At 38.9% G+C, this 12,357-nt stretch overlaps 1 protein-coding gene across 4 annotated transcripts; it reads left to right on the top strand.

Annotated features, from left to right (window-relative positions):
- Positions 1 to 310: 310 nt before the first annotated feature.
- LOC144715089 (GPCR-type G protein COLD1-like) lies at positions 311 to 12,042 on the top strand. Of its 4 annotated transcripts, XM_078589977.1 has the most exons (14): positions 311 to 608; positions 1,774 to 1,874; positions 2,218 to 2,325; positions 3,768 to 3,888; positions 7,421 to 7,550; positions 8,526 to 8,604; positions 8,713 to 8,801; positions 8,941 to 9,033; positions 9,873 to 9,899; positions 9,986 to 10,072; positions 10,578 to 10,649; positions 10,898 to 11,028; positions 11,519 to 11,683; positions 11,900 to 12,042. In XM_078589977.1, the coding sequence occupies exons 1-13, from the start codon at positions 385 to 387 to the stop codon at positions 11,670 to 11,672; spliced, it is 1,416 nt and encodes a 471-aa protein (XP_078446103.1). In that variant the 5' UTR covers positions 311 to 384; the 3' UTR covers positions 11,673 to 11,683; positions 11,900 to 12,042. The 4 variants fall into 4 exon arrangements, with proteins under 4 accessions (XP_078446103.1, XP_078446102.1, XP_078446104.1 ...); XM_078589976.1 differs by lacking the exon at positions 11,900 to 12,042 and having other exon boundaries at positions 11,519 to 11,785; XM_078589978.1 differs by lacking the exons at positions 311 to 608; positions 11,900 to 12,042 and having other exon boundaries at positions 3,764 to 3,888; positions 11,519 to 11,785.
- Positions 12,043 to 12,357: the final 315 nt, after the last annotated feature.

The raw sequence follows: 12,357 nt of genomic DNA on the forward strand, positions 1-12,357 counted from the left end.
TGAAGTAGAGTTAAATGGGTAAGAGAACAGTTAAATGGGCTGAAGTATAGTTAAATGGGCCAGAGAAGAGTTTAATGGGCTAGCGAAGAGTTAAATGTGCCGGAGAAGAGTTTAATGGGCCAGCGAAGAGTTAAATGGGCCACAACTGAATTAAGTGGGCCAGAATAGAGTTAAATGGGCCCGTGTAGATCTAAGTGGGCCAGAATAGAGTTAAATGGGCCCGTGTAGATCTAAATGGGCCGATGCAGAGTTAAATGGGCCGATTAACAGACTTTTGAATAACAGACTACAAATAACAGACTAAAAAGCTCACGGGAAGGGGAAGGCGAGCTTCTCCTCTATCTCTCTCCCGCTCTCTCAGAGATCTCGGTGGAGGGGGTGGCTATGGCGGTGGCTTGGGGGCGAAGTATATACGAGGGGAGCGTGGTCCTACTGTCTCTGGGGCTGCTGGGATGGACGGGGCTGTGGTTTCTCAATCGCCGGCTGTACAGGGAATACGAGGAAAAGAGCGCGCTCGTGCAGATTCTCTTCTCCGCCGTGTTTGCCTTCTCCTGCAACCTCCTCCAGCTCGTCCTCCTCGAGATCGCCCCTTTTGTGCTCTCCAAAGAGTCGGTCCTTCGTGCAGCTCTTGCCGCTTTTTGTGAAATTTTATTTCAGATTTTATTCTGTTACCATTTGATCCTGTCCCTGTCGTTGTTTAAATCCCCAAGGATTCATTTCAATGTTGTTGTTTTCCCAGTTTCTGTTGCTTTTCGGATTGGCGACTTTAATTTTGCTCAAATTTCTGAGGTCTAATCTGATGACTTTATGAATGTGGAAGGATAGTAATGAAAGGAGGAAAAGGAAAACTTGGCATTCCTTGAAAAAATGCATAGGTTAATTGGAGGAATCGAATAACAAGTGCAATATGGGAAATGTGAATCGGCCTATGCCGGGTCCTCATTTTTTTTCTGGTTCGTTTCTTAAAACAATCTCTTTGTTTTATAAAAAAATACTTTTTGTGTTCACAATGCTGAGTCTGGTAGAACATTTCTTGCTGCGTACTGCTCTTTAATTCGTGACTCTCTTCCTGGACCAAAATTTTGCTTGGTTGTCTGGGTGATTAGTTTTTGGGTTTCGACAATATGTCCCCCTTTTGGAGAAAATTCTCTTTTTCTACGAGCTTTCATCAGATAAGTCTTCGGCCTGTAATAATGTCTCTGTACGCCTGCGCACCTAGGAGTAGTGTTTTGAGTCGGCATGAACTTAATTGCTCCTTGATCTCCAAATTATATTGTAACTCTGTGTTTTGACCAAGCTTCAGAGTATAGTACCTTTACTAGATAATAAGTGAACGAGTTTTCTATAAAAAAATCTTATGTTGGTCGTCTCCCCTATCGGGTTTCCTTCTCTGTTGATTCCCTGAGACCAGTCATCGCAATTAATGTTGTTTGCCTGGCCGTTTAGTTGCATAATCGAGGTGGAAAAATATTTAGCATCTGCAGCCTGCGTTATATATATATATATATATATATATATATATATATATATATATATTAATATATTGTGAGCGTTATGTGAAGGCCTTGCTTCTTTTCCATCTGACAACAGCAAATTTTTTAATTTAACTTAATGATAAAAATATTATTGAAAATTTATTCTTTGTGTGTTGTCATCCGCCATGATTATCGACTTCACTCGAAAGGATCTTGTTCAATCACCCTTCAGAATTTTGTTTCGATGTGGAGATGTGTAGCGACCTCAAAACTCAAGAAAATCCCATTATGTCTGCAGGGCGAGGTGGATCAATTGGAAGCTTGATTTGCTCTGCATAATAGTATTATTGGTGTTTGTTCTACCATTTTATCACTGCTATTTGATGCTGATGAGCAGTGGTAGGCCCTCCTCTATCCCTATTTTCATTCAGTCGATGATAATACTCATATGCACGTTTTACTAAAGTGTACCAGCATCTAAATGTTGGCTTTACCGGGTTGGCCAATGGTGATTCTGATAGTATCAAATGCTTCTTATTTCATTAGATTCTTTCCTGTCTCTAATAATATCTTGGAATCGAATTACCCCATGTCTCAAAGATGAAACTTAAGGATCCGTCAAAGCTAAACTTTCTGTCTAAATTCTGTTTATGCTATGCTTCTAGCACTTCATGCTTTATGATCATGAAGTGTCTTTGATGTGTTAGACCAATATCTGATATGATGTTACTCTGAGTTTTAGGTCTGAAGAAGGAAAGATCTGCATTTGGAGCTCTAGTCTTCCTTTCTGCGTTTCTTTATGCATTTTGGCGCATGGGGATTCATTTCCCAATGCCGTCAGGTGATAGAGGTTTGTGTCCTCTTTATACCAAGGGAGTGGCTGTTTTGATGTTTATTTTCGTGATTGAATCGAAATTGGAATGTTTTTGCATGATACCTTTGGCCATTCTGATGCCAGGAAAATCGTATTTTGTGTTTTTCTATTTGTATATATGTTACATTTCCATTTGACTTTCAATTACAGGCCGTTTGCACTAGATAGTCTCCTATCTCTAGGCTCACCAACCAACCTGGACTTTCATTCTTATTATTCCTAAAGCCATGAGTTCCCATATTTTGGTGGTGGGCCATCATTCACCAAGTCTTTAAGATATTGGGCTTTGCATCTTAATCAAACATTGAGGGACTTCATGAATGAGAAAATTAGTTCATACTTTTGTATCATTGAAGATGCAACACAATAATAGGTTGAAACAACGGTAGAATACGCCTCTTGTCTGATTTATCAGAAAATTAATCATTTATTCTGCAACGTGAGAATAAGTGACTCAAGACTGGTGGGCCTTGCCCACTTATTTGTACTGGCTGGTATTTAAATCAGCCATTACGAGTAAACATGTAGCTCTTTTTTGTATAATCTAGTCTGCATCTTCTGACCTAATACATATCCTTCTCTGTTTCCCTCCGGACTCTAGTTTGAATTACCATGTGTCACTCTGTAGTATATCATGACGGATTCATTTTTTTATTCGTCTGATAGGACCAGGACTGGACCCTATCACTAACTTCCACCATTTTCTTCTATCTCACACTTGAAATAGCTTTCTTACTCTCTAGGTATCTATGTCTACAGGTTGAGTTTCAATCCAAAAGGGGCCCAGTAAAACTATACCAAAAATGTATTTGCTGCTGTTGGGACCAAAGTTACTGCTCCGCCTCATGAGACTGAGGCAGCATCTTTAAAGCTTCTCAAAATATGTACTGTAAGGTAGTTTATGGATCCACCTTTGACCCAAAGAAACTGATTAGAACCCACTATTGGGTTGCCCTAAGGCCCATTGCAGAGAAATATTATATTGGGCAACACTCTTTCAAAAAATGACAATTTTGAGAAACCAACTTAATCTGTTACATCCACTGTTGATTCTAGCCCATTTTAGGATGCACTCCTCGTTGTATTTTTTTGTTTTCAACTTTTACCCGGGATAGAAAAAAGAAAAGAAGAGATGCAAAAGGAGAGGGGCAAAGATTATGAGACAAATTACTGAGATTAAGATGGCTTCAGTCTTAGATGTTGGTGTCAGCTTCAGTCTTTGTTTAATTTGGAAAATTTAGAGCCTTGTTCTCACCCTTTCACTTTTTAAATGTAGGGGTCTAATTTCTAGTTGCTCTAGTTCGGAAAATATTGTTGAAGATAAACACATCGATTTCAAAGTACTATATTGTATGCTAAACCCTGCATGTTAACTTTACATGTCCATTTTTCCCTGAGCTATACTTGGCTTTAGACAGGCTTTTTCACAACACCACAGCTTGTTAGCCGAATAGGAGTGGTCGGTGTCACTGTCATGGCTGTACTTTCGGGGTTTGGAGCTGTTAATTTACCTTACAGCTACTTGTCACTCTTCATCAGGTGAAATTTACTACCTATTTTTACCAGCAAATTCGAATTTTAATTCTCTGTAATCAGTTTCGTACTTTCAACCAAAAGGGTGTAAGAAATGGTGTCTTTATCCTGCTTTGCGTTATTGTATCAATACCTTTTTATAGTGTTTTTGAATTGTGGGTTTTGTTTCCCTGTGAATTTTTCTCTTTGAACCAAAAGTTTTTGCAAATTGTTTATTTTTGTTTTTCCTCAATTATTCTTATCTCATCATTCTGAAGCCTCTTGTGGCATGTCTTGCTTGCTCTGGGCCTCGAGGCTTGCCTATGTCCCGGCGACCTCCAGAATTTGTGTTGCTGTGTTACTCTTGAGATTCTGCAATCTTGAGGGTATCATGAAGAAGGGTACAACTGACTAGGGTGTATCCCTGTCTAGCTACAATCCTGTGGGAACGCCAATCTCATTGGTGATGCTTCATCTGCAGCCATCTTCTCTGGTGAAGTCAAATTCAGTGGGAAAAACCTTTACGAATGGACCAGATTTGTTATGTTGACTCTCAAGAGTTCATACTTAAGCACTTATCTATTGATGGCACCCAATCTGATAGTAGCCCAGGAATTGTTATGCTAACTTTCATTGCTCGATACCTAAACAAGCATCTAGTCGATGGTCACCTAACTGAAAGCAGCGCAGGATTTGAGGCATGGGATACCAAGAAATTCACAGCTGCCTCCTTGGCACTCTGCCTCAGAAATCTATGATAATTTCCTACGCATAAATTCTCTGTGGCAGAAATGGGATCAGATGCAGAAAAATTGTTTTTTTTTTCAAACAATAGATGCAGGAAAATTGTATCAGAATGGGAATGACTATCATGCATAGGTAAGGCCCAAGAACTGAATCAGGTCAGCAGGTCTATCCTGGAGTATGCATGCGAATTCAAAGCAGTATGGTGTGAGGTTGATCACAATTGGCCTGTAGAAAATCCAGATCTTGTGAGAGAACATACACACTGAACCATCGGTTCTTCATTTTCTTGGTTGGTCTCAACCTATAATGTGAAGACGTTCGGAATCAGGTTGTTCAAGGAGAAAAGTGCGGGGCTTCATAAAATTATTCAGACGATAATAGAGGAAAGACTAATCAAGATCCATGCCTCAGCTGATGCAACCTTAGTGCAAGAACAGTCCACAATTGTTAGTCTACTTGAAGTAGCCAAGTTTTAAGTCCACAAAACTAGCCTCTTCAAGTCCTGGGTCCATAAGGGAGTTTTTCTTGAATTCACGAGCACTGCGGCACTCTCTAACCAGGAAAATCCTTGGAGAGGAGAACCAGGGTTCTCAGATAACCTTGGATATTCCGCAAAAGGCAGAGAGCCATCCTAAGTAAGAGTGGCTCTGAAAAGATGCCTTAAAACATAAAAAAAACAATGGTAACAAAAAAATACAAGATCTCAAACCTGACAGGCTTGATCAAACGGTATTCTGCAGATTATGTAACCTGTAGAATGTGTCAAAAGATATTGTGTAGCTTAAGAAGATTTGGACTGGACAAGTCAACAGATTTCCAGCTTTGAAAAGGGATAGCATAGATATTCTGCCGATTCTAGCAGGGGTAGAAGCTATCAGAGGATTTTGTCAGTCTATAGTTGATTTTCTGCAGATCTTGTCAGCTTCTTGAAGATTCTCCACCCTAGCCAACCACCTGAGAAATGGGCTCTTGTGTTGCAATATCAGGTGACCAGGGTAAGCTGTCTTGGCTTCCAAGAAGACTGCAGCCGGACAAGTGGATGGTGAGCAGAAATAAAAGGCACACCAAGGAGACCTGTTATAAACTTCATTGGTATCCGAATTCAAAACAGAAATAAAAAGGGGAAGAATTCTTAATCCAAAGGTGGATCCTGATCTGATTCCATTGGGATCAGCATGTTCCGATTGGAACAGTTCAAGAGACACCAAGGAGACCTGTCATAAACTTCATAGGTATCCGAATTCAAAGCTGGTGTAAGTCTATGTTGCTCAGGGACAAGTAGCTGACGGAAAAGTTCCAGCAACTGGGACACAGTCAGTGATATGGAGAAGCTCAAGGCCATTGGGGCAAAAGTTTGGGCCTGCTCAGTAATACCTCTCTGGCATACCATGGATGAACTGAGGCGTTCATTACTTCACTGCATTCTAGTGCTCCGATTTACCTTCATTGTCTTTCTTGAATATCTGACCTTGGCATTACTGAGCTTGAGCTTCTCCATATACTATCACTCCACATAATCATAAATTCACCACCTATATCAAAAGTGATGGCAGTTGGACGGTTCTGACTACTGGGGGAGGACGTCTCTAAGTTGCTGGTATTGATTATGTGCAGCCCGATGGGCTGGGGGTTCTTAAAAACATCGTGCACATACTGTCATTGAAAGCCTATGGATTTTACCTCAGAGATAAGATCTGGATCTTGGGTGTTGACTTATTCTCAATCTTGGTTTTTTTTGCATGAGAAGATAGGGAGGAAGATTAAACAGATTAGTCATGACTCTGGACTGTTGCTGCTAGAGGAGGATGGTCAAACTTGTTTCACTGCAGGGAGTCTGTTATTATGCCGAGATGATCTGCATTCGTCATAGTCTACTTGGACAACCTTGATTTGCTATTCTCAGAGGTTTATTACCTTCATTTTTGCCTGGTTTTGATGTACGCACTTGTATGTCAGGCCTGCCACTTGGCCAAACACAAAAAGTCTATGTTCAATCATGTTTGCAAGCCAACCAAAGTTCTGTTTTATCCTGTATATATTGGCATTCAGGGGCGACCTGCCCTGTATCAAGTTCGACTGGGACCAAATGGTTCCTCGTATTTGTTGATGAATTACGCCGTGTAACTAGATACACTTGTTGAACGCCAAATCTGAGGTGACACTGACAGTGAAACATTTATGTGAAATGATTCAGACTCAGTTAGGAATTCGGGTGGAATGATTCCGATCTGACAATGCTCAGGACTATTTCAATTTGGATATAAGCATCCTTCATGAATCCTCATGTGTAGGAATGTCACAATATAATGGGGTGGCTGAATGGCAGAGTAGCTATGTTTATTCGCCGCTAGGACTTAATTGTTCCACTAACAGGTCCCCAAGTTTAGTTGGGAGGAGGCTAACCTGATGAGCAAAGTTTGTGTCTAACATGGCCATCAATTTACAGGCTCTAGATCACTCCCCCTTTAATTGCTCATCTCCTTTTTATTTCTCTAATGGACCTACTTATGGATCTGTGATAAGCGGTCCATCTGCGTAACTGTAATTTAATCCAGTCTTCTCTGTGTGATTAGTAAGATTTTTCCCTTTTCCTAACTGAATATTTCTACAGCTTGTACCTGGCGGAACACTTCGTCCACTGTGTCTAACAGTGACAAACTTGTGATTGTCATCCACACCCCATCATTTTCATCACCATAGTTTTCCATAAACCTAGGGATATATGATCCATGAATGCAGATATGATATCCAGATTTTTTTACGGTAACTTGTTTTTTTTCTTATTCCTCAGTATGATTTTGGAATGTCACAGGGAGATTGAGGACTCGGATATCAAAGCACTAGAGAGACAATTGTTTCAGTCATTAGAAACTTGCATCGCAAAGAAGAAAAAAATTGTTCTCTGCCAGATGGAGATCGAAAGACTGCAAGGATCAGAAGAAGTAAGAAGTACTTGAACATTTGTGGATATATGAATTTAATTCTTTATCAAGAATTCAAATTTCAAGTTTCAAATTTCAATAAATTCAAATTTCAAACAGAGTACTTGATACCTTGGGCTTAATTCTTGCTTGGAGATCATTATTTAATCGTTGTGCTTCTGAATAAAACTATTTTATCTAAAGAGATCATTACTTGTTTAAGTGATGTTACGTTCAAGTTTTGCTCAAGGGTCTCAGAAAGGCAATATTATGAATTGAGTAAAAACATAAAAACATAAATTGGAAAAGGTGCAAAGACTACGATAAATGGCCCTTGGAGATGTATCAAGAATCAAGAAAAGAAGATAGAAGCATGCGGTTGTCAGACCAGATGGTGGAGGACGATGAGAAGGAAATGGCACACGCGATCCACCTTTTTGGCAACTTCTCAGACCAGAGGGTGGGGCACCATGAGGGGGAGACGACACACCAGAGGATGGAGGACCATGAGAAAGAAATGACATATGCAATCCACTTTGTCGGCAACTTGTCAGACCAGAGGAGGCTCATAAATTCGCACCTGGCGCCCGCCCGTAAACGCTCGTAAACTCGCGCCTTGCTGCCAGAAGTAAATCTTGGTCGTATACTTCACCCTGAAGGACCATTATAGGATGCAATGGTCCCTACTACCTCTGAGACCCGCGAGTGGAACACAAGATGGATGGTGGCAGCCTGACATATCCTTCTCGATCCAGGTGTATTTGAGCGGATCAGACTTTGGAGGGTACACCCTGGGATGAAGGATATGCCCATCTGTATTTTTTTTGCTATTTCTACATTTTTTGTTATTATTATTACCCCATTTTTCATTCTCTTTCCGCCAATGTTTTCAGGGTAATTGGTATCTGATGTTCCCTGAGAGATATAGTCTAGCTATTGGAATGCATTCTTTTGCCATCAAGAGTGTCACCTGACATTATTAACTTTACAATGCAGAATCTGAAAGCTGGATCATTTTTTAAACGTGTGATTGGGACAGTTGTGCGCTCCATACAAGATGATCAAAAAGAGCAAGGTACAGTTTTATTACTAACCTGCTTTTGTTTTCTCATGTATTGATTTGATGTATGGATGAATTATTAAGTTAATGGATTTCTGAATCATTTGCATTTCTGTTTCAAAGCATTAAGAACCATGGAAGTTGAGGTTCTGGCCCTGGAAGAGCTATCAAAACAGCTGTTTCTTGAAATTTATGAGCTACGAGAAGCTAAGGTAATCTTACATTATGATTTGCGATATTGTTTTTTTCCTGATTAAATGGCGAAAGTCCGTATTTTTGTCTTTCTAAAGTTGATGCTGCTTAGAACTAGATCCTTTAGCTGTGTTCTGTATTTCTCATTTTACTTATCAGGAAGCTGCAGCATATTCTCGAACATGGAGGGGCCATCTACAGAATTTGCTTGGATATGCATTATCTATCTATTGCGTCTATAAGATGATTAAGGTATTGATTCATCTGGAAGACACTATTTACTTCTGTGGAAAATTCAGTATTTTGTCCAATTATTTATTTCTGGGAAGGATCTCACAAGGGTAGAGAGAGAGATTGATAGGATCCTGATTAAGATCTTGCCAGATGTACTTGAATTTTCTAGTAAACAAGGGCTTAAACCTGATAAGGGATCAATCAACAGGAAGAGAAGGGGTGGAAGATAGGGAGATTGGCAATAAGGTCCTCGTAGGCATTTGCCACTTCAAGGGTTGCAGGAAAGACTCCATAAAGGGCCACAGATAGAGGGAGGGGGTGGCACTATACATTTAATTGTTGGTTTGCTGCTTCCTACGAGGGCTATACTACTTAAGGTTAATGAAAAGAGTACACAATTACGAAAATGCCCCTTGATACGATGGGGTTGAATCAGAGTTGTATAGAGGTAGAAAGGTAGAGGTAACACTTGTCAGGACCGGATCCTAACATATGCCTTTGTACAAAATTTCTTTATTTTATTTTTTCTGTAAACCCTCAAGAAGTTTATCTTACACTGAAAGGAACCATCTATAAGAGGAAACCCACCCCAACTTCCTCAGAACTTTATTTCTAGGCCACTCTTGCCAAGTTTTTTAATCATGGATTGTTGTTTAACGGAAGATAATTGATCAAATGCGTCCTCTGTTAATTGCCCTGAAATCTTCTTTCTTTATGGCTCGTCTTGTTTGGGTCTTGATGATAGCCAAAATCTCTTGGCTCTTCAAAAAAAATTATCTGAGAATTTTTCTTCCGTAATCTTAAGACAATCGATCCTTAAGGAATGTGACTTCATTTTTTCTCATGTTTTGCTGCAGTCCCTACAGAGTGTGGTTTTTAAAGAGGTACTGCTCTTTTTAATTAAAGCTGTTACATTAATGGCACTTTTACGGGTCTTTTTCATGTTTTCTGACAAATCACATATCTGCAGGTGGGTTCTGTAGACCCAGTTACAATGACAATTACCATTTTCTTCCAGTTCTTTGACATTGGATTGGATCCGGGAATTTTGTCTCAGGTTCGTCATCCATATTGTTTTTCTTATGATTGGTATTGATGTAGAGTCATTAGTGCATTTTTGTTGAACGAAGTTCTCCAGTGTTCAACTTTCCGGAGATTGAAATTGTTCTATGAACCGAGTTTTAATACTAGGATTTCTGTTTTAAGATGCGCACTAGAGATAATTATCAAATTTACTAGGTGATTAGTACGCATGGCAATGACAATGGCGATTTGTTGGTATGCTGATGACATTGATGATTTGCTGCTATGGTGATGACAATGATGACAATTTGAGTGTATGATAACCACACTGATGATCTGTCATCGTCCATTGTCATTGTTGTAAATGAATTCGAAAGAAGAATCCGTAGAACCCTCCGACCCATTGTCGAAGTTTATAGTAGTGCTGTTAGCTGCATGTGGCATATGGCATCTTATTGTTTTGCTCTTGAAACGGATATTCTCGTGTTTTTAAAGTGATAATTGCTGGCTAACTTTGCTCTTGCTTGTTTGTTTTTTAGTACGTGTCTTTGCTGTTCATAGGAATGTTGATCGTCATGTCCATCCGGGGGTTCCTGTCAAACCTCATGAAGGTGTGCGCCTCTTTCTTCTCTATCTTCCTTTTGACTTTGATAAATTAGATAACCTAGCATAAGACATAAATTAATAGCATCAAAATGTTTTTTTCTTGGCCAATTAGAAATGAGAATATCCGACATACATTATAAATGAGAAGCACAAACTTGGGGAGAAAAATGAACTTCCAATAAAAAACTCCCAAAAACAAAAAAGTAAACGCCAAGTTCTGTAATTGCCAATTTCTACTCTGGCCTCCTTGCAGTTCTTCTTCGCTGTGTCAAGAGTCGGAAGCGGATCATCTACTAATGTTGTGCTCTTCCTCTCGGAGATCATGGGCATGTATTTTGTGTCTTCTATTCTTTTAATTAGGAAAAGCCTGGCAAACGAGTACAGGTAAAATTAAATGCGATTCATTTTTAATTGTTGAATTTCTTATTTTTTCTATTTTTCCTTCTTTCTTAATTTTTTTAATATGTATGGTGTGGGATTTGTCTATGTGATATGCACGAAACCCCGTTCCTTGCGCAGAACCCTTTTCTCTTATTTTATCGCCTTCCCTTCTTAAAAAAAGAATAGCGATGCAAGTTATAGTGCGTTCAGAAATAATATGAATTCAACGTTTTTAAACTAATGCAGATTGTGATTTGGATTCACGGTACTCTGTTTTATAGGGAAGATAACGTTGGGCGATCTCTTTCAAAAAATATGTGTAGCAATTGCATTCTTTGGCTTGAAATATAGTGTGTCCTTAACGTGACATCAGTTCCTCGTCGTTAAAAAATGAAATCTACAGTTTTCATTGTCGTGTATGGCATTTATTTCTAGTCCATAGGTGTGTCATGATGTTTATTTAGGACGCTGAAATAAATTAAATATGATGCAGAGTGATCATCACAGATGTTCTTGGAGGGGACATTCAGTTTGATTTCTACCACCGCTGGTTCGACGCGCTTTTTGTGACTAGCGCTTTCCTCTCAATCCTCTTGATCTCTGCACATTACTCTGCTCGCCGGTCTGATAAGCACCCCATCGATTGATCTTATTTCAGGTATATTTTGTATATTATTCTTTATATTTCTGATTATATATACATGTTCAATGCGCTGTAGAAAAGATACATTGATTGTATCATTTTATTGTTTTTTTTCTAGTTATGTGCTCATATATAATATCATGAAAATGTATTTTTGTCTTTGTTAAAAATATGCGATGTGTTGACAGATTCTCTGAAACTTAACTTGCAATATTTGACAATGTGCAACAGGGTCTATTGAACAAGCCGTCTGAGTTAGTATATGTTTCACCCTGCCATGTGTAGTGAAACCGCACTTGAAATGATAAATATACCAAAATTTTGCATATATTTTAACTTATAATGCAAATATAAATTGGTATGTTGAAAAACCCGTCTTGCATCTAGAGCTGAAAATTTTCGCTAAGTGTGGAGGCTCGAGTTCTTGACTTCACTATTCGTTTGATTAAAGAAGAATTATGAAAAGACTAGTTCTTATTTAGCATCTTCCTAAAATATTGGTGAAAAGGCTAATTTGAAATTTAATTCTTACCTTTTGAAAAAAATAGTAAACATGATGTTACCTATCTGGGTTCAACTTCTAACATCACTAAGCAAGTGAAAAGATTGTTTCAAGGGTCAGTTATATGGATTTTTCAATTCTGTAAAAGTTATAATTAATATATGTAATGAAAAAAGTTGAACAAGAT

The sequence above is a fragment of the Wolffia australiana genome, chromosome 18 (assembly GCF_029677425.1).
Source record: "Wolffia australiana isolate 7733 chromosome 18, ASM2967742v1".
NCBI classification, from domain to species: Eukaryota; Viridiplantae; Streptophyta; class Magnoliopsida; order Alismatales; family Araceae; genus Wolffia; species Wolffia australiana.